At 45.6% G+C, this 21,716-nt stretch overlaps 1 protein-coding gene across 4 annotated transcripts in view; it reads left to right on the top strand.

The window, feature by feature from the left end:
- Positions 1-21,610, top strand: part of LOC129855580 (F-BAR domain only protein 1-like) — a 38,048-nt gene extending 16,438 nt beyond the window's left edge. The window contains exons 3-27 of one of the 4 annotated variants that reach the window (XM_055923399.1): positions 7,949-8,040; positions 9,448-9,522; positions 10,115-10,256; positions 10,654-10,806; positions 11,372-11,476; positions 12,506-12,604; positions 12,804-12,900; positions 13,005-13,122; positions 13,345-13,369; positions 14,025-14,085; positions 14,482-14,666; positions 14,929-14,953; positions 15,075-15,131; positions 16,810-16,861; positions 17,106-17,233; positions 17,370-18,383; positions 18,570-18,676; positions 18,809-18,923; positions 19,098-19,212; positions 19,312-19,467; positions 19,959-20,091; positions 20,200-20,396; positions 20,593-20,657; positions 21,207-21,374; positions 21,489-21,610. In XM_055923399.1, the coding sequence (XP_055779374.1) occupies positions 7,949-8,040; positions 9,448-9,522; positions 10,115-10,256; positions 10,654-10,806; positions 11,372-11,476; positions 12,506-12,604; positions 12,804-12,900; positions 13,005-13,122; positions 13,345-13,369; positions 14,025-14,085; positions 14,482-14,666; positions 14,929-14,953; positions 15,075-15,131; positions 16,810-16,861; positions 17,106-17,233; positions 17,370-18,383; positions 18,570-18,676; positions 18,809-18,923; positions 19,098-19,212; positions 19,312-19,467; positions 19,959-20,091; positions 20,200-20,396; positions 20,593-20,657; positions 21,207-21,374; positions 21,489-21,517 (3,513 nt within the window). In that variant the 3' untranslated portion in view covers positions 21,518-21,610. Of the gene's footprint in view, positions 1-7,948; positions 8,041-9,447; positions 9,523-10,114; positions 10,257-10,653; positions 10,807-11,371; positions 11,477-12,505; positions 12,605-12,803; positions 12,901-13,004; positions 13,123-13,344; positions 13,370-14,024; positions 14,086-14,481; positions 14,667-14,928; positions 14,954-15,074; positions 15,132-16,809; positions 16,862-17,105; positions 17,234-17,369; positions 18,384-18,542; positions 18,677-18,808; positions 18,978-19,097; positions 19,213-19,311; positions 19,468-19,958; positions 20,092-20,199; positions 20,397-20,592; positions 20,658-21,206; positions 21,375-21,488 lie in introns of all 4 variants that reach the window. The other 3 variants (XM_055923397.1, XM_055923398.1, XM_055923395.1) reach the window with 3 other exon arrangements.
- The last annotated feature ends 106 nt before the right edge of the window (positions 21,611-21,716 follow it).

Raw genomic sequence — 21,716 nt, 5'->3', positions numbered from 1 at the left:
CAGGGAGATATGTATACTGTAGCTAAGAAAGTAATACTAAGTGTATGTTGTGTAGTAAGCTGTTTGTAGCCCATGTGCCTCACCCTAATAAGTTGGTCCCTTTCTCCCTCATAACTTAGCCTACTGTTCTGACTTGGTGGTGCACATGTAGCCTATAGCCTGTTTTAGACAATATTCGATGATGACGACATTTCTAAGAGCTTTTATTGTCTGCTTATATGCCCACTTATTTATCCTACGGTTCTGACTTGGTGTACAGGGAGAATACTGTAAGAACGGCCCATGTTCGGAATTCTGTCGCTGTACATTTCAAAGGTGCTGAATAAATCGTTATATTGACTACGTTCGTCTTCGCTCGCTCATTGTCTTAATCGATATTACGGATTGCCTCTTATCCGCTCATGGTTCCCTTATGCCATAGTTTGTATATCTCAATTGTCAGTGGAAACCACATTTTGTTCTTATGGCTGCAGGGGCAGTATTGAGTAGTTTGGATGAAAAGGTGTCCAGAGTAAACTACCTGCTCCTCAGTCCCAGTTGTTAATATATGCATATTATTATTAGTATTTGATAGAAAACACTGAAGTTTCTAAAACTGTTTGAATGATGTGTGTGGGTATAACAGAACTCATATGGCAGGCAAAAACCTGAGAAAAAAATCCAACCAGGAAGTGGGAAATCTGAGGTTTGTAGGTTTTCAACTCATCACCTATCGAATACACAGTGGGATATGGGTCAGTTTGCACTTCTTACGGCTTCCAGTAGATGTCAACAGTCTGTATAACCTTGTTTGACGCTTCTACTGTGAAGTGGGGCCGAAGGAGACGGGAATGAGTAAGGTCTATCATGAGCTGACCATTCACGTGCTCTGTTCCATCGCACTTCTGAAGACAATGGAATTCTCCGGTTGGAACATTATTGAAGATTTATGTTAAAAACATCCTAAAGATTGATTCAATACATCGTTTGACATGTTTCTACTGACTGTTACGGAACTTTTTGACATTTCGTCTGCTTTTAGTGAACGCGCTTCGTGACTTTGGATTTGTTTACCAAACATGCTAACAAAAGTAGCTCTTTGGACATAAATGATGGACATTACCGAACAAAACAAACTTTTCTTGTGGGAGTCCTGGGAGTGCATTCGGACGAAGATCAGCAAAGGTAAGTGAATATTTATAATGCTATTTATGACTTTGTTGACTTCTCAATTTGGCGGGTAACCGTATGGCTTCCTTTTGTGGCTGAACGCTGTTCTCAGATTATTGAATGTTGTGCTTTTGCCGTAAAGCTTTTTTGAAATCTGATACAGCGGTTGCATTAAGAACAAGTTTATCTTTAATTCTATGTAAAACATGTATCTTTCATCAAAGTTTATGATGAGTATTTATGTTATTTGATGTGGCTCTCTGCAATTTCTCCGGATATTTTGGAGGCATTTCTGAACATGGAGCCAATGTAAACTGAGGTTTTTGGATATAAATATGAACTTTATCGAATAAAACATATATGTATTGTGTAACATGAAGTCCTATGAGTGTCATCTGATGAAGATCATCAAAGGTTAGTGATTCATTTTATCGCTTTCTGCTTTTTGTGACTCCTGTCTTTGGCTGGAAAAATGGCTGTGTTTTTCTGTGATTTTGCGGTGACCTAACATAATCGTTTGTGGTGCTTTCGCTGTAAAGCCTTTTTGAAATAGGACACTGTGGTGGGATTACCAAGAAGTGTATCTTTAAAATGGTGTGAAATACTTGTATGCTTGAGGAATTTTAATTATGAGATTTCTGTTGTTTGAATTTGGCGCCCTGCACTTTCACTGGCTGTTGTCATATCGATCCCGTTAACGGGATTGTAGCCATAAGAAGTTTTAAACTAGTCAGACATTTCAGCTATGATTTTTTTTAAACACAGTAAATGAGGCTGAATGAACTGTTCCGTTGCCGGACAAGGCTCCGCTGATAACCAGGTGTAGCGGTGGTAAGGATTCACTTCATGTTGCTGAAAAGAATGCTCTGCTGTTGGAACAGCTTTATGTAGGCCCTAACAGTTTGGGCACCGTTTTATATATTGTTTGTGTTGTGTAATTGCTTTGCTGGCATGCATTAAAAAAATCTAAATAAGAATTGAGTTTGCCCCACCAAGATTTACATGCTAAAATCGCCACTGATCCCAATACAGACATGTTAATGCCCCTGATATCCAATTCCCCTTTGAAATGGCTGAATGGCTGCTCTCGCATTGAACACCATGAATCCTTTAACTTCTCCTTTTTACCAAAGAACGGTCCATTCAGTCCGTTGCTCCAGAAACCTGAAGGCCCACTAATGCACTACCATTAGGAATTCTAGCAGGACTGTGTGTTGGATGAATCATCCATGTCTTTTTATATAGTTCTCTGCTAGGCCTCATCAAGGCACACTGTCCGTCTGTTCCAGGAAATGGACCCTGCTCTCCTAGGTGAATTATACCCAACCAATCATTCATCAGCAGAATGAACCCAGTGTTGCCTCTGCTCTTCCCTCGTCAATTTGTGCCTGGTTGTGTCTCTGGGACTCACTGGGCTCTAAGGTCCGGAGCAGACGGATGTAAACCCAGTGGCAGAGACGGATGGGCAGGAATGTTACCAGAGGACCCACTATCTCTCTCTCTATCTGGAAATGTTTTTTGCTCTGCTAAATTGGATTAATGGCAGCAGGATAGTGGTTTACTGTACCGTTACATAGAGACATTTCAGGGATTTTGCCTTCAGGTTCCTGCGGCCAGATGCAAGTGTTCTGGTGATGGTAATAGAAGCATGAGCGTGGACTGCGGTGTGTTTGTGTGTGTGTGTGTGCATTGTGCTCAGTCTCTGTCATGGGTTAGTCCTAAGCTCAGGGTCTCACGTGTACCGCTGGGCTCCATTCCCTCACCTGCGGCCCAATGGGGCACTGAAGCCATTAATCAGTGTGGCAACAGGGACAGGGACCGGTGCTGTGATCTGATCTCAGCATAAAGTGATGTCCAGAGTAGTTCTACACAGGGACACTGCTGGTCTCTCCCAGGCGCTATGGACCAGGTATCAACTAGTGTAGGTGATGGGTTGTTTTGGGGACTCAGTGAGGCAGTCCTTTAGATGTGGAAGTGGTGTGCTGAGATACTCAGGGTGCTGCTGACACTCTTCCGTGGGATTGCCCGTAAGCACAAAACCTCAATGAGTCAGTTAGACGGTCCCTTTCCACGGATACTAACCTGGGTCTATCCAACTATGTTATCATCTTCATACCATATAGGCCTACTATGTCATGTCATACCACATATTATATACAACTCTGAAAATCGGATAGGAAATGTATAGCACTTTGACATCGGCTGACGTGAAAAGGGCTTTATAAATACATTTGATTGATTTGAAATGTCCTTCACTAGCCAGGCCTGATGGAGTTGTTGATCAATGGATTGGAAGGCAGGGTTGTTTATTCTGCTGACCAGTGAGAGAGGGACAGACGTTCTGTCACAGTGTGCCAGGTTTCACATGTGCCCCCCCCCCCCTCCCTCCCCCCCCCTGCATCACAGCACATTCTTGCACACACTGCTACTTGCTGCTACTCTGGCCACAGAACCTGCTGCCCATAGTGCAGCACTACAATGGCGTTCAACCACAACTCTTGTAACTGGCCAAGGAGGTAACCACACTTACCTAATTAAGCCGGACACGCTCTAGCAGGGAAATCCAGACACGGCTTCTTTATTTAACCACGCCAGTTCCCAATGAGGCCTGCCTTCCAGCACACCGTTTAAAGGAGCATCCCAGGCCTCGTTTGTACAGTAATTAGCTTTGTTCATGCCTGAGGGGGAAAGCCAGGGATACTTCTAATTTGAATCAAGTGAGAGTCGTTAGCTGGCTGCGCTGCACATTACAAAGATGAAATGGGGCAGCAAGTATTGGTTGGCTAACTGCAGTGGGCAGGCAGGGAGGGAGAGAGAGAGGGGAGGCTGCTGGATGTGGGAGCACTGCTCGCTGGGTGAGAGTTTAGGGTGTTATGGAAGGAGTGAGTGAGCAGACCCCCTCCCCCAACCCAAACCTCCCAAGGGGCACCCTGCTCCTCAGGAGAAACAGATGGGTCCGGTGATATGTTAAACAACGACTGTAGCTAATACCTGTAAAACATGAACCTGGGCGTTACCTGACCTGACTGGACTGACAGACGATGCTGCTCTGTGTTGCATGGAGTACTAATGAATCTCAGCCATGGTGAGAAAGTTGAGTTGTCTGGGTGCCTCCACACACCCTCTGTCGCTCCTCTCGTCTCCCACAGATCACATTGTCATTGTAATGAGCTCTCTCTTGCATGAGCAAAACTTTCTTAGGGGAGCTGCATAAATCAGATCGAAAAATAACTGTCAATGACCGCTGGTCATGGTGTGGAATATGAAACAGGTCTGTGTGATGAATGATCTCAGATGGAACATGATGGGTTTAGCTATAATTCATCATTCTAGTCATGGATTTAACTCTTAGGACGTCTTTGGCTTATACGTTTCTTTTAGGGTGCGATACTGACACACCTCGAAACAACATACATACACAAACAAACCTGTCTGTCACATTAATGAAAGAGCTGTCATACTTCTCGCCCACTGTGTCTGTTACCTGAGGAACATGCCACTTCGATACAGCTACGACTTTGTCGTACCAGGGTGGGAGAATTAACAGCTGGTTAGGATAATTAGGTTAAGGTTAGAAAAAGGGTTAGGGTTAGCGAAAATGCTCTCCTAACCTGCTTCAAATAGTCACTTGTATTGTGTTTTTAGGGAGTCCCGATTTAGCCAGCCGTTATTTCTCCTTTCAGGAAACACAACGGTGTTATAGGAGTTGTTCATAAAGCCCAGACACCATATTAAATGTACCTCTTGTTTTCATTAGCTGATAAAATAATGTTCATACTAATTTCTAAAGCACAAATGTGTCCATAATTGTCAGCTTCGATTGAGACCAGAATTGGGAATTAGGCCTGACTCTTTAAATTAGGCTATTGTGTTTTTGTGAAATAAGCCTTTATTGTCTAGCTGACTAAGGCCTTGGTGTGTCTTTTAGCTCCTCTTACAGAGAAGTGATTTGTCAGTTGGACTGACTTGAACAGTAGTAGCTTTATGTATTGTTTGTTTGGGGTTCCTTTTCTGAAAATCTCCTGTCACTCATCATTCCATTCACTGCATGGATGACTGCTTGGGACCCGGTGATTGAATATCCTTGTTGCTTTGTTTTCAACTTTCATTTGGCCATTTGCTAATATGTTTTAATGATCACCAATGCCTTATATGATAATACTGTAGGCTATGTTTTAGATTGTGTGTGTGTGTGGCATTCACACGGGGGGGACAGCACCTAGTCAGAGAGGTTAGCATAGTGAAGGGAACTATATACCTGCTTTGTGTTTAGGGCTGAGCAGGGCAGGTCACCTTCCTCTGGGTGCAGATGGGAGACAGGGATGGACAAAGACTATGGCATAATTTCACTTCCATAGAGAAGGAAAGGTATTGGAGAATCACATGTGAATTAAAATCTCTGCATTAACTAGTGTACTGTATGCAGTGTTGGAAAAAGTACCCAATTGTCATACTTGAGTAAAAGTATAGATACCTTTTTAATAGAAAGTTACTCAAGTAACAGTAAAATACTACTTGAGTAAAAGTCTAAAAGTATTTGGTTGTAAATATACTTTGGTATAAAAAGTAAATGTAATTGCTAAAATATACTTACGTATCAAAAGTAAAAGTATAAATCATTTCAAATTCCTTATTAAGCACATTTTTTTTATTTTTAAATGTACGGATAGCCAGGGGCACACTCCAACACTCAGACAATTTACAAAAGATGCATTTGTGTTTAGTGAGTCTGGCAGATCAGAGGCAGTAGGGATGACCATGTGTTCTCTTGATAAGTGCATAGATTGGATCATTTTCCTGTCCTGCTAAGCATTCAACATGTAATGAGTACTTTTGGGTAAAAAGTACATGTATTTTCTTTTGGAACGTAGTGAAGTAAAAGTAGTCAAAAATATGAGTAGTAAAGTACAGATACCCCAAAAAAGTACTTAAGTAGTACTTTAAAGTATTTTTACTTAAGTACTTTACACCACTGACTGCATGTCTGTAGGTAACTAATCAAATGGGTTTGAACCAGGGATGAAAGTGGATGTAATTTCTTCCTGGTACGGGACCTCTATGTATTACATATAGAATCCCTATTAATTCAATAGGATCTCTGGGACTAGTCATAAAGATTTGAAAGGTAACTTCTAAAACATTGTGGCATAAACACAACCAGTCATGATGTTTTCATCTGATTTATAAAACAATCACTTCAAAGGGCTCCTTTACTAGGTTTCCCAGCGCACGTTCATCCACTCACAACATATCCTCTAAACAGTGGTGAACGGAAACAGACATCTGTTACACAAAACACCAACAAGTGTAATGACCTTTTGGCGATTGTCATTAGGCCAGAATTTAAGTGTCTATTGCTGTCCGCACGCGTCTCTGTGTCGCCCACACTTCTCTGCCTCGGCAAAATGTCAGTGTTCTCGTCAAACCACATCACATTTTGGAGCTATACCACCTGTTTTTCATGCCTCTGACATGCGGTAATGATAAATAGTAGTGTAACAGCCTACCGTTTTCTTGACATTTTGTTTTAGTTATTGTGATAGGCTCATATTTTACCGGTACCGTGTACCTCCACTATTTATTTTGCTGGGGTGGTGTACCAGACCGTACCGCCTTTTAACCCTTGATTTGAATCCAAATCCTTTGAACCCTGCTGAGGCCATCAGCCCATCACCACTCTCCTGCCTGAGTAGACCGATGTCTCAAAGCAACGATTGTGTTTGTCTGTTTGTTTAGTGTCTGTGTGTTTGGTGTCTGTAACTGAGGGTGGTTGTGGTGTTGGCCTGCTCCTAGCCTCTCTCTGGGAACCTTGGCATTCCAGCCATTCCCCTGCTACTTGGGGAAAGTTGTCCCTCTCGAGCAGGATATTTCTAGTGTTGAAGTGCAGCCGCCTGCCCGTCAGGACAGCCTACACAACGGCCCCGCTGTTGACATCAAAGTGGGGGCTTCAAGGAACAGGCTATTTTTAACGCTACCTCTGTTAACTCTGCTGTTATGTGATGACTCTTTTTGTTGTATTGTCTGTAGGAAGGGAATCCTTATTTAAACTTCTAGTTCACATTGCCTTCCTTATGCTAGTCTTGACGAAATCTGCACAAGGCTGCTAAGGTGCAGGAAGACAAAAGGAGAAAGCTTCTGCACACTTTGGGTCAATGGAAATTCTGATTTAATGCTATTGTAGAACAATAGATCTGAAATTTGCATCGACCCTGTGGAAGACTTCTTTGGCCTATGAAAATGACATTTCTGAAGAACAACTTGGCTTGCAGTCGGCCTGTCTATGAAACATGTATGTTTGTTTCCTTAAACCAGTGTCATGATTGCTTGTTGTTCCCCACTGAGCGAAACAAGAAGACAGCCACAGTATTAAAGGTCATGGAAGAAAACAACATGAGTTGTGTTTATGTCATCACCAGCTCCCAGGCATACTTCTGTTGGCGAGATAAAGGCATTTCTGTTTTCTCCAACCCTGTGTCAACCTTGGTTCTGGTTGCTTAACAACAAGAGAAACATTCACATCCACAATATTTAAAGGTCATGATGAAAGAAAACAGTATTTGTTTTGTTTGTGTTGATTTGTGTTCAATGCTACTATGCCCCAAGGGTCCTCAATGAATAAGTAACAGAGAAGTGTTGAGTGGATTTAAATGAGAAAAACCTCTTTCCTGGGGTCGTAGGTTTGTCTGCCATCGCCTGCTATGTGTCACATCTTTCATACTGAGGGATCCCTAAATCCCATAGAGATGCAGTACAATCTAATTCTGTGGCTCACCCAAGGTGTTGTCTGTGCTTTTTGCAGGGGGAGAAGAATGCAGGTTTTGACGTGTTGTACCACAACATGAAGCATGGCCAGATTGCTACCAAAGAGCTGGCAGAGTTTGTCCGTGAGAGGTGAGGTGTTGTTTGGGCTGGGATGTTCCGGAGAGGTGGTACATAAGTGACGTGGGAGTGATGTTTCTTAATCAGTTTGTCTTTCAACTCATCCATCCATTTGAAAAAGTCATTTTTCTAAATGTTCATAAATGTTTTGAACTTTGCCTTTTTTAAAAAGACTGATTCCAATAGTGGCTACAGGGCCTTGTCGTTTCCTTTCATAGTCTTAGTGCAGAGGAACGGCTCCATCAGTCTCCCCTGCCTTCTAATCCACATAGCTGGGCTGTATTTGAACTCAGGCCAGCACATGGGAGTGTTAAGAGAGACACACATACTCTCACGCAATACAAGACACGGCCCTCAAGACAAGGAGCTCCCTGTCTTACTATACAAATATACACACACACTTGCACTAGCTGTGTTTTTGCCTGTTATCTGGGCACTCAGCTCCGGTAACATGTCAGTATGAATAATCCTCCTCCTGGATTGTTTTCCCAGAAGTCGTCTGTCTTTATTCAGTCTGTTAATGAGTCAATTAGCTGGAAGTTGAAGACTCATTGTAGTATTTAAGCCTGGGCCTTACAGGGCTTTTCTCCCCAGAGGGGAAGACAACAACCTGCACTGTCAGACCAATGTCATAGTCCTGACTTTTATTCATAAGATCCGAACCACTGCACATTCCCCACAGAAGGAAGGAAATGCAGTTATCTACTTGGAGAGAACAAAGTGTCAGTCAGGAAATGAAAGAAGACATTGCAGGGAAGCTGTGTCTCCCTCATGACAGACAGAGTAAGCAACCCATTGAGCTGATTGATCCCCCACGCTCAGTGCAGAGGGGCTCTTTCTCAATCTGGATGTTCTATGTATCTAAACGTTGAATGTCATGTATTCTAGCCCTTTGTAGGCCTAACTACCCATCTTCAAGGTGTACTTCTTCTCCATAAAGAGATGTCTCTTGCCGGAGGCCTGTGAAACTGCACTGATTTGTTTGTTTATTACATTTCTCTTTCCTTGTCAGGGTGGGAGGGGGTTGTTACCCCCCAGACATACTGATCTACTTTCTTCTCCGTGGGTGCTACAGATGGGTATTACAGTTGTATGTTCCTCCTGCAGAAATGAGGCCATTTTATTATTTACATTTGGGTCAGGGCAACATTTACAGAGTATTGAAGCTAAATATTTATTTTCCCTTTGCCTGGTTGTTTATGCCTTTAGGTTTGTGCTTTATTATGCTCTGTACATGATAATATGACATTATGCTAGTAAGATATGCAGTTGTTTTGTGTGAGCCGGAAGGGGACGAGTTTAGATCCATCTGTTGTTGGATTTCCAATGCTGAGACTGCATAGACCATCACTCTGCCTGGTTTGTTACTGACCAGCCACGGGCTCATCAGGAATATCTTGATCTATCTGTGGTTCTCAGGGCTGCCATCGAGGAGACCTACTCCAAGTCCATGAGCAAACTGGCCAAAATGGCAAGCAATGGAAGCCCACTAGGGTGAGTATATGAGAACTCTTGCCATCAACATCTCAGTTTAAAATGAAATCAACTGTTTCATATGCTGGCAGGGTACCTAGAGGATTTATAGGACTTTGTCTGTATGGTTTGATTCTCTTGGCCAGGGTCTATGGTTTACTGGGTCATAGCAGGCCAGGGTCTATGGTTTACTGGGTCATAGCAGGCCAGGGTCTATGGTTTACTGGGTCATAGCAGGCCAGGGTCTATGGTTTACTGGGTCATAGCAGGCCAGGGTCTATGGTTTACTGGGTCATAGCAGGCCAGGGTCTATGGTTTACTGGGTCATAGCAGGCCAGGGTCTATGGTTTACTGGGTCATAGCAGGCCAGGGTCTATGGTTTACTGGGTCATAGCAGGCCAGGGTCTATGGTTTACTGGGTCATAGCAGGCCAGGGTCTATGGTTTGTTTAACTCTAGAAATGCACCATAAAGATTCACTTTAATGTCATTACCATTCAAACAAAATGTATGAAATCGCATCTGTTAATGTATGTGATTATTAGATTTTAAAAAACACGATGTTGGTGTTAGGACCTTGTACTGTAGGTGACATATTGCTCTGTGTCCCTCAGGACGTTTGCTCCTATGTGGGACTTGTTCCGGGTGTCATCAGACAAGCTGGCTCTCTGCCACTTGGAGCTGATGCGTAAGATGAATGACCTCATCCGAGACATCAACAAGTATGGTGACGAGCAGGTCAAAGTTCACCGCAAGGTAACACTTCTCACCATATCTTTCTATGATCACGACCCCTCTATCCCCCACATCATTCACTATATTATATTATAAACTGGGTGGTTTGAGCCCTGAATGCTGATTGGCTGAAAGCCATGGTATATCAGACCGTATACAACGGGTATGAGAGAACATCAATTTTCTTCTGCTGTAATTATGTTGGTAACCAGTTTATAATAGCAATAAGGCGCCTCGGGGTTTGATATATGGCCAATATACCACGGCTAAGGGCTGTCTCCAGGCACTCCACGTTGCGTTGTGCATAAGAGCTGCCCTTAGCCGTGGTATATTGGCCATATACCACACCCCCTCGGGCCTTATTGCTTAAATATATAATGACCATTTTAATAATATGTGCATGGTGTGTTTCTCACAGACCAAGGAGGAGCAGGTGGGGACCCTGGAGGCTGTTCAGGCCGTCCAGGTGCAGAGTGGTCACCTCCAGAAGTCCAGGGAGGGATACCACGCCAAGTGTATTGAGCTGGACCGACTGAGGAAAGAGGGAGCTCCCCAGAAAGAACTGGAGAAGGTCTGTCACTAGGCATCAATGAACACATTCCGTATAATACAGTATAGCTGTAGAAACTGTTAAATGAGCACAGGGTGCCTTACGTTAATGAGTAGTTGCTGAAAGTACACTGAATAAGATAGACAGTTGAATAAGGTTGTGATTATTATAGCAGATCATTTGTTCTCAATGATGACTCACCAGGATGAATAAAGGTTCCAGTAATGACTGGAGGAAGTCTATAATCGTCCCCTCTCTCTCACTAGGCGGAGATGAAGTCTATAATCGTCCCCTATCTCTCACTAGGTGGAGATGAAGTCTATAATCGTCCCCTATCTCTCACTAGGCGGAGATGAAGTCTATAATCGTCCCCTCTCTCTCACTAGGTGGAGATGAAGTCTATAATCGTCCCCTCTCTCTCACTAGGTGGAGATGAAGTCTATAATCGTCCCCTCTCTCTCACTAGGTGGAGATGAAGTCTATAATCGTCCCCTCTCTCTCACTAGGTGGAGATGAAGTCTATAATCGTCCCCTCTCTCTCACTAGGTGGAGATGAAGTCTATAATCGTCCCCTCTCTCTCACTAGGTGGAGATGAAGTCTAAGAAAGCTGCCGAGTCGTTTGCTGTGTGTATAGAGAAGTATAACCGCGTGGGAGGAGACTTCGAGCAGAAGATGAGCGAATCAGCCCAGGTCAGTCAGTCCACTGGGCCTGGGGCGGGTTACTTAGACACACTCAATCTTGGGGTTCCCTTAAGTTAACAAACCATTTTTGTTCACAATGAACACGTCTCCATGGCTACCTGCACAGTTTCCAAGGAAACCCTCAACAAACCCAATGAACGGTGCTATATTTGTTTTTAAATGATGACTGGAATCCTGGTGACCAATTACCTGTTAATAGCTACAATGGGAGATCTGTCCCTGATAATGAGTGAAGAGGAGAGAGCTCGGTGGGATTTCATGAAGACTACAGCCCAGAGCATGATGGGGGAAATGACCTGTTCTTTCAAGCTATTACTCTAGCCCACATGCAGTGTTGTGATTAGTACCTGGTTATTACCTGGGATGGGACCTCTATTATACTTCACTGCTCTGGTCTGTACCTGGTTCTCTTCCTGTACAGTTGCCTCTGGTCTGTACCTGGTTCTCTTCCTGTACAGTTGCCTCTGGTCTGTACCTGGTTCTCTCCCTGTACAGTTGCCTCTGGTCTGTACCTGGTTCTCTCCCTGTACAGTTGCCTCTGGTCTGTATCTGGTTCTCTCCCTGTACAGTTGCCTCTGGTCTGTACCTGGTTCTCTTCCTGTACAGTTGCCTCTGGTCTGTACCTGGTTCTCTTCCTGTACAGTTGCCTCTGGTCTGTACCTGGTTCTCTTCCTGTACAGTTGCCTCTGGTCTGTACCTGGTTCTCTTCCTGTACAGTTGCCTCTGGTCTGTACCTGGTTCTCTTCCTGTACAGTTGCCTCTGGTCTGTACCTGGTTCTCTTCCTGTACAGTTGCCTCTGGTCTGTACCTGGTTCTCTTCCTGTACAGTTGCCTCTGGTCTTTGTCTTTGGGTTCTTTTGGTTTATTTCTTACCACTTAACTGCACTTTGCGGTAGTTTGCGCTAGCGTTTTGTGGGTATTTTGAGTAGCATTTTGTTGTGCTTTGGGGTAGTTTGCTGTAATTAGGACCCATCTTGGTGTCTGAACACCATTGTTGTGTTCTCGTCCTCTGTACAGAAGTTCCAGGACATCGAGGAGGCCCACCTGAGGCAGATGAAACAGCTGATCAAGGGATACTCCCACTCCATAGAGGACACCCACGTTCAGGTGGGACAGGTAGGTCACCCAGACACTGACCCAGGCCAGGAGAGCCTGTCTGGAGGGATTTAACTGACCACTTTGAGGGGTTGTCTCCTGCTACACTCAAACTGAACCACAGTCAAACTCCACACACCGAGCACATCCACAACAAATTCTCCAGTCCAAACCCCTATCTCTTCTCTGACTGCAACGAGCCCCTCTCTCCTCTTTTCAGGTCCATGAGGAGTTCAAACAGAACGTGGAGAACATCGGCATAGATAACCTCATCCAGAGGTTTGCAGAGCAGAAGGGCACAGGCAAAGACAAACCAGGTACACCACACAAACAGCATAAACAGATGGTTTGATCCCAGCATGTGTATGCGTGAGCGTGTGTCCGATTTGTCCTCACTGTGGTGTGTCCCTATATGTGGCAGCCCTGGTGGGGTTTGAAGAGTACATGACAGCTTTAGTACCGGAGGGGAGTAAGAAGAGTCGAGGAAAAGCCTTCAGGATTCCTGGACTGGGAAAGAGGGACAAAGAGCCAGACTCAACGTGAGCACGCACACACACACACAGACATGTGCGCGTACAACACAGACCGAGACAGAAACCCAGCTATTTTTACCAAGAAGCCGAGATAAATGGAAGTTACTGGAGCGATGTCGTCACGCACAAGCAGATGATAAATCCCAATTACCCTCACTTTCTTTTGTCAGCTCCTTCTGTGATACTATCTTGTCACTTAGCTACATTCACCTTTGTTTCTTTTTGCAGGGATTCAGCTGTGACGGAGACACCAGTGAGTATATGCTAATTCACAGTGGCTCAAAAACCATCAAATCAATGTCCGTTCTTCCATTATCAGTTCTACATTCCTGGTGGTGGTGAATTAAACAGCATATCACTGTGCCCGCCGCCAACGTACTGTACAGACACATCAATGCTGTGTATGTCTGTGCAGTCTGTGTGTGCAGTCTGTGTGTGTGTGTGTCTGTACAGTCTGTGTGTGTTTGTCTGTGTGCGCTTGTGTCTGTACAGTCTGTGTGTGTGCATTTGTGCGTGTGTATGAGCAAGGGAGAGTAATCATGTGTGACAATGGTGTGTCTGGCAGTGTTTGGTTGTCTATTTTTATTATTTTGACCAGTGGCGATAAGATACCTTAATATAAAATGACTCAAGTAAAAATACAGTAAAATACTACTTGAGTAAAAGTATTTGGTTTTAAATCTACTGAAGTATCAAAGGTAAAAGTATACATCATTTCAAACTCCTCACGTTAAGCAAACTGAGATCCTCCATTTATCCAGGTTCTAGTTTTCACACGGCTCCGAAAGTGATCTCCTGATGACAACATCACAGGGTGAAGGGTTGATATGGCACTTTAAGCTTATCAAACACCAGGAGAAAGTATTTATGTTTGTATACAACATGGGTATTCTCTATTCTGCACACAGAACTCTCCCCTAGAGGTGGATGAGGAGGGGTTTGTAATCCGAGCAGACGTCAATCAGAATGATATCCTTTGCAGTAACACTGACTATCAGACGAGAGGCTGTCTCTACTGTATTGTAGTAAAAATTCCCTTGGACAGACCTCTTTATCTTCATAATGATAACAAAGCTTCCTGCCACTGTGTAAGTGAGTATTCTATCTTTATAAAGCAGTCTAGACGGTCTCTTATGAGATGAGTAGAACATTAAGTCTCCCTGCCCCCTGAGAGACATTTAAATAGACTGAAATGCTCTCTCTGTTCCTAGTCCAGCTCCAGTCCATTATCAGTGAATGAGGCTGGACAAAGGAAACCCTGACACTCCCAAAGTTGTCCAAGGCATAAGGCTCTTCCCCGTCCATTTTAGTCAGTCCACTGTCCACCCGCCATCGGGTCACTTTTCCTTGACTCTCTGTCCGCACGCTGCTCGATGGAGGACAAGGAGGACAACTTCTACTCCAGCGACTCTGACTTTGACGACGAGGAGCCCAAGAAGTTCCACATCCAGATCCGTCCGGTGGGCAGCAGCAGCCGCAGCAACTCTGCTGCTACAGAGATGGAGCTGAAGGCCACCGTGGGGGCACTCACACTGCCCCCCAACAGAGGGGTATGACGGGGGAAGGAGTGGGTACAGGACCAGAGGGAGGCATGGGATGAAATGTGTTGCGGATTTTCACATGGTGTGGTATCAAAAGTCTAAGATTTATGAAAAGGGAAGCTCAGAAATGCTCATCTGTTTATTAAGCCATGTTTATTTTTCCTGCTATTGTCTCTCCATGTTGTTGCAATAACAGCAGGATGTAAACATTCTAAATTGTTTAGATATTGCCAGACAGTGTAATTAACAACTCTGCTCTCTCTCGTTCCAGGTGTCAATCAAACGTCATCTCTCCAGTAAGTTCCATTAGAACCGGCTTCTTGTTAAAAATAGCTGGGTTTCTGTCTGTCTCTGTCTGTATGTTTTACGCATTTCTCTGTGTGTGTGGTCCTCTGTCTCCTCTTGTCCTCTTCACAGGAAACAGCAGTACTACAGGACGTTCAGAGGGGGAGGGAGAGGGCACCACCCACAGGGGTAAGTAGTTAGCACTCTCTCCCCTGTTTCTGCAGCATCAGTAGTACTCTCTCCACTGTTTCTGCAGCATCAGTAGTACTCTCTCCACTGTTTCTGCAGCATCAGTCGTACACTCTCCACTGTTTCTGCAGCATCAGTAGTACTCTCTCCACTGTTTCTGCAGCATCAGTAGTACACTCTCCACTGTTTCTGCAGCATCAGTAGTACTCTCTCCACTGTTTCTGCAGCATCAGTAGTACACTCTCCACTGTTTCTGCAGCATCAGTAGTACTCTCTCCACTGTTTCTGCAGCATCAGTAGTACTCTCCACTGTTTCTGCAGCATCAGTAGTACTCTCTCCACTGTTTCTGCAGCATCAGTCGTACTCTCTCCACTGTTTCTGCAGCATCAGTCGTACACTCTCCACTGTTTCTGCAGCATCAGTCGTACACTCTCCACTGTTTCTGCAGCATCAGTAGTACTCTCTCCACTGTTTCTGCAGCATCAGTAGTACTCTCTCCACTGTTTCTGCAGCATCAGTAGTACTCTCTCCACTGTTTCTGCAGCATCAGTAGTACACTCTCCACTGTTTCTGCCCCTTACCATGTACTTTATCATTTCCATATATTCTATCAGTGGTAGGTCAGAACTGTTTGTTTCAATCAATCAATCAATTTTATTTTATATAGCCCTTCGTACATCAGATAATATCTCGAAGTGCTGTACAGAAACCCAGCCTAAAACCCCAAACAGCTAGAATGCAGGTGTAGAAGCACGGTGGCTAGGAAAAACTCCCTAGAAAGGCCAAAACCTAGGAAGAAACCTAGAGAGGAACCAGGCTATGAGGGGTGGCCAGTCCTCTTCTGGCTGTGCCGGGTGGAGATTATAACAGAACTATGCCAAGATGTTCAAAAATGTTCATAAGTGACAAGCATGGTCAAATAATAATCATGAATAATTTTCAGTTGGCTTTTCATAGCTGATCATTAAGAGTTGAAAAACAACAGGTCTGGGACAGGTGGCGGTTCCATAACCGTTTCATATGGTATTCATGCATAGCATACTGTTACTCCACCTTTAATGTTAGTGATACAGCCTCTTTAATCCAGGCTGTATCATAACCAGCCGTGATCGGGAGTCCCATAGGGCGGCGCACGATTGGCCCAGCGACGTCTGGGTTTGGCCGGTGTGGGCCGTCATTGTAAATAAGAATTTGTTCTTAACTGACTTGCTTAGTTAAATAAAAAATAAAAAAATGTTACTCCCAGTCTGAAGTGATGTGAATGTGATTTACCGTGTTGCTTCTGAATAGGCTTAACAGTGCGTATCCGTCCAGTGATAAATCGTCGAGGTGGCTGACCTTGGCTGAATGACACTGTCTATTTGTCACGCCTCAGGTCTGTCTGGAACATGGTTTATTAGTGAGGGAGTAGCAGCCTGTGATGCTACAGTAGGAGGCTATTTGTGGGGGAAATGAGCAGACTGGATTAATGATGAGTGCCTTGATTAAAACCGTAGCGTAAAGCGCTGGGCTGATGTTGCTTAGAGAAGCCAGGCTAATGGCTGGTATTTATCTTTATGGAAGGTAATGGGTATTCCCTTACGGCTGCCCTCCATCAGCACTCTAGCTAATCACATCTCTCCCTGATTGGGGAGCAGTCCCAAATTAAACTTCACTAAGTGTGTGTGTGTTTTGCAGAGGGAGAGCAGGATGGCCTATGCAGATCCACCTCCAGTCCAGATCCCAGTAGGTGAGTGAATGTCAGTCACACTCCAGTCCTCCCCTCTCTCTGTCGTATGTTTCTGTGAGGTGGAGAGACGCTGTGGGAGAAGAAGCCAGCAGGAGATCTGATGACAGTACTGCATCATCTGACATTATCTCTGGTTATGCTTTTTATTCACTCCTGGTAACGTATTATATCCCTCTCTTGCTCCCTCGCTCCCTCACTGTCTCTTTCCCTTTCTCATTTCATCTGTCTCTCACCTACTCTCTAGGTTGAGTTCTACTGCGTCAGGCTCGGACAGTCTCTTTGGACCTCCTCTGGAGTCGGCCTTCACGTCAAAAAGCTTTGCTGGTAGAGATCAGCTACAGAGAGCAGAGAGTGTCTTTGGTGCTTCTGAATGTAAATACGGTTTAAAGTATTATGATGTATTAGTGATAGGGACAGAAGTTTTTCCAGTCAGTAAAAACTCCTGATCTTATGTGTGATACATACTGTTTTAGGTAGTAGAATGATCATCTCCCCTTGTTCCCTCCAGATGCTGCCTTCTCCTCTGACTCCTCCTCTCCTGAGAACGTAGAGGACTCAGGGTTGGACTCACCTTCCCATCAGCCCCTGGGACCCTCCCCTGAGCCGGCTGGTTGGGCAGCGTGGCCGTCAGCAAGTCAGAATAAAGAACCAGCAGGACTGGGCAGGCCAGAAGACCCCTTCCTCACTGTCTTTAGAGACCCCTCCCCGGAACACAGCCCCCACCCCCAGGACAACCCTGCCAGTATCTGGGCAGCTGATCCACGATCCTCCCGCCCCCCTCCAGACATGGACCCCTCAGCCCTCTGCTTCCCGGCCTTCTCCCAGTCCTTGGCCCCTCCAGAGCTGGACCCGGCCCTGTGGAGCTGTAAACACATCCCTCCTGAAGACCCCTTCCTGGCTGCCTTCGAGAGGACCGTCACCCAGGAGACCCTGCCCCCCCCTGACGCCTGGGCCCCCCCACGCCCGCGCCCCTCCAGAGACGGAAGGGGGATAGAGGTACAGGGCGACTCCTTCTCCGGCTCCCTCAGTGACAGTAAAACCCTCCCCACCCTCTCCTCCTGCTCTCGCAAGGACAGGGACAGGAAACGAGACCGTAGTGCCCCGCCCCCAGAATCACCTGACGATCCATTCGCCATCACTATGATTGGCAGCCCCACCCACCAGTCAGCCCTAGCTGCCGCGACAGGAATCCTGACCCACGTCGTCAGCAGTAGTAGGCTGACCCCCAACTCCAACTCCCTCCCATTATCCCATCCTAAGAAGGAGCTGGTGCACTGGAACTCTGTCCACAACCCCTTCCGTGAGGGGACCTTGGCTGGGTCTCTGGCCCTGGGTGGAGTGGTCCGGGAGGGAGGGAGGAAGCACCGTGAGTCACGCAGCGAAAGCGAGCCACGCAGGAGCGGCCTGCCTCTCACACGGCATTCTGGGCCACAGGAGGACCTGTGCTTTTCTACAGATAAAGACCAGAACTGCCTGGACCTGAACACATCACAGCCGCCCTGCAACATGGGCTCACACAAGGGTATGAATGTTGAACACTACACTACTGGCCTCAGATGTCTGTGCACTAGCTATATTTTGAGATTGGATTTTCTAAATATATTTTCCCAAATGTACAACTATATTTCACTCTATTCAAAACCCCACTCTGTCTTTTAGACAACTTCCTCTTGTCTTACAGGTTGTAATATTGGTCATGTTCCTCTAGGTTCGAAGCATAGCTTCAGGCAGGACAGTGCAGAGCTGCTGGTGACAGCGCCTCCCAGACCAGCCAGAGCCAAGAGGTCCTCAGGCAGACTGAGTGGCTGTGAGAGAGTGAGTGTCTTCAGGAAAATCAACCAGACTACAGAAGCTCTGGTCTGGTCTCCCAGATCTGTGCATTTCACAGCTATAAGCCTGTAGACAACTACTTACTCTAACTGCTTACTTTTTCCTGTGTGTCTTCAGTCCAGGTCAGTGTGCTCGTCTCCTCAGCCGGAGCCCAGCCCAGACCTCACCTCGTCGTCCTCCTCCAGCCCCAGTGAGTGGGTGGCACAGACACGCGCCCCCAGCCCTGCCAGAGGTGGGCAGCCCTCACCCCTCTCACATCTGCACCAAGACCATGCGCCCCTACACAGTTAGTCTGAACTCAACACTTTTTCAACTCGTTTTTTTAAGATACTCAATAGCATAAAGCACTTATGAATAAGGACATTGTGCCTTGAACTTGTCATAGACAGGGCTATTCTTCCCACAGTGCATCTGTCTCGCGGACCGAGCCCGATCTCCCTGAGCACCCAAGAGTTATGGCCTGTGGCTGCAGCCATCACAGAATACATCAATGCTTACTTCAAAGGTGGACAACACAACCGGTCAGCATACATAAGCCCTCTGTACACCAGATCCAATGTTATTACCTATTATACACAGGCCTGCTGAAAGCTACGTGGGTGTATGTTTTTCTTCTCCAGCTGTCTGGTGAAGATCACAGGAGATCTCACCATGTCTTTTCCTGCTGGAATCACTCGTATCTTCACTGCTAACCCAAACGCCCCAGTCCTCAGCTTTCGATTAGTCAACATCTCCCGGGTTAACCACTTTCTGCCCAATCAGAAGCTGCTTTACAGGTAGCTATGGGATTGGTTGTGAGGTTATGATATATAGACAGGTTGCGTGACAATGTCACGCAAATTATGCACGCACATCGCAAGGGTAGAAGGCTGTGTTATGATTCTGAATGATCCGATAGCTAGCAACAATAACAAGACGCTGCCATGTTGGGAATCATAGGTGGCTTGTTTCAGATAGTTTATCTGGTTCTTGATACCATGTCTTGTTTTGAGGTGTTTTGGCTTTAACCAAGTCTGACAATACGGCTAACTAACAACTGTAACAATGTAACAAAGTGCTTATTGTGCAAATGTGTTTTCAATTAACATTTAGAGAGAAATATAGTTTACATGTTGTCAATAATCCTATGATTCGAAGCCACCCCAGTCTGTTTTGTCCCGAAGATGCACACGCATAGGTTTTGTTGCTAAACAACACACCTGTCTACAGATTGCTGAAATGGTAAGATATATATGTCTCATTCTCCGGTTTTTGTTATTCTCCACAGTGACCCCTCTCAGAGTGACCCAGACACCAGGGACTTCTGGTTCAACATGCAGGCACTGAACCTTTACCTGCAGAGAGAGGCTGAGCTCAACCCCCTGGCCTCCTACTATAACGTGGCCCTACTCAAATACCAGGTGACTGATGAAGTACAGTGGTACTCTCTTACCCTCTGTCATCTGAAGTTACACAAAAGTCTTCCAAATGACAGCATCAACAACCTCTCCCAACTCTGTTCCTCTCAGGTGTCATCCCAAGACCCTGGTCGTGCTCCCCTCCTGCTGTCAGCAGAGTGCCAGCGTAGTGGCACGGTGACCCGTGTAGCATTGGACTACCACTGCTGCCCGGCCACCGCCCCCTCCACCCAGCTCACTGCTGTGCAGGTGCTGCTGCCCCTCGACCACACCGCCACAGACCTGCAATGCCAGCCCCCAGCCTCCTGGTGAGTTAGGGTGGGAGTGGGAGGAGGGAATGAAAGGGGGATGTATGGTGGGCGGAGGGATAGAGGTATAGTGACAGTAGGAGAAAGGACGGACTGAAGGTCAGGGAGAAGGTGAGGACAGACTGGGAAAGACGGGGAGAAAGAGAGAAGACTGGGAACTGGGTTGGCCCCACTGACCCTTTGTCTGCCTTCACAGGAATGCTGAGGAACGACAGCTACTGTGGAAACTACCCAACCTCTCCCCTACCAACCACAGCAAAGGTTACTTGTCTGTCTACAGTATATCCACACCCATCTAACTCAATGGCCACACATCAGTCCTATTCTAGCAATATAAATTATAGTTAAGGAAATATAAATCCAATATAAAGTTCTTTATTCCTAGTCTGGCCCTTGACTACATAATTGCATTGAGTGCCACCCTCTTCTCTATTTTAATATGCAGCCTCTATGAAGGTATCATTATCTTAAATATCAAGATTACCATATGAAAGCTGAGCCTGAGTGGAAGATGGGTCAGTGATAATATAAAGGAGAATTGGCAGGGATTATCATTTAAAAAAATAAATATTTTAGTCATTAAGCAGATGCTCTTATCCAGAGCAACTTATAATTAGTGCATTCATCTTAAGATGGCTAGGTGAGACAAGACATCACAATCGTACAAAGTAGATTTTCCCTCAAAGTATTTCTCAGCCAGTGCTAGTGGGAAAAGACAAGTGCCTTTTTAAAAATAACAAGCCAGTGTTATTAACTTGCTCCTGTTAGTGGAGGGGAACTGAAGAATGTGTCAATTGTTGGTTGTTCCAGGCTCTGGCACTCTGTGTGCCAGCTGGCAGTGCCTGGAGGTTCCTCGTGGACCTCCCCCCAGCCTGGCAGTCCAGTTTGTTGGCTCCGGGGCCTCTCTGTCGGGCATGGATGTGGAGCTGGTGGGCAGTCGCTACCGTATGTCCCTTGTCAAGAAGAGATTTGCCACAGGTACAGTAACATCATATGTTACTAAGCCTGGCCAATAAGATAGTGTGTGGGCCTTGGAGTTTCACAAAATAATGTATAATAATGGGTTTCACCACGTTTGTGTCTCCTTTGCAGGGAAGTACATGGCAGGCTGCTCCTTGTGAGGAGCAGTAGGAGTGCCCAGGCCATTGATAGGAGTTCCTGGAGTACACATTGCACTTTTAGCCCTCTGGGCCATACTGACCTCCTTCCCCAGGAGGTAGAGGACAGACAGACTGGGATGGGTTTGACATTGGGACCAGACACCGTGCTCACTTATTCTCCTGGCTTTGGAGGAGAATGTGCACTTAACATGTGTATGCT

This window comes from Salvelinus fontinalis, chromosome 5 (genome assembly GCF_029448725.1).
Source record: "Salvelinus fontinalis isolate EN_2023a chromosome 5, ASM2944872v1, whole genome shotgun sequence".
Taxonomy (NCBI): Eukaryota; Metazoa; Chordata; class Actinopteri; order Salmoniformes; family Salmonidae; genus Salvelinus; species Salvelinus fontinalis.
The sequence above is the reverse complement of the archived record's forward strand: the minus strand, read 5'-3'. Positions and strand labels throughout refer to the sequence as shown.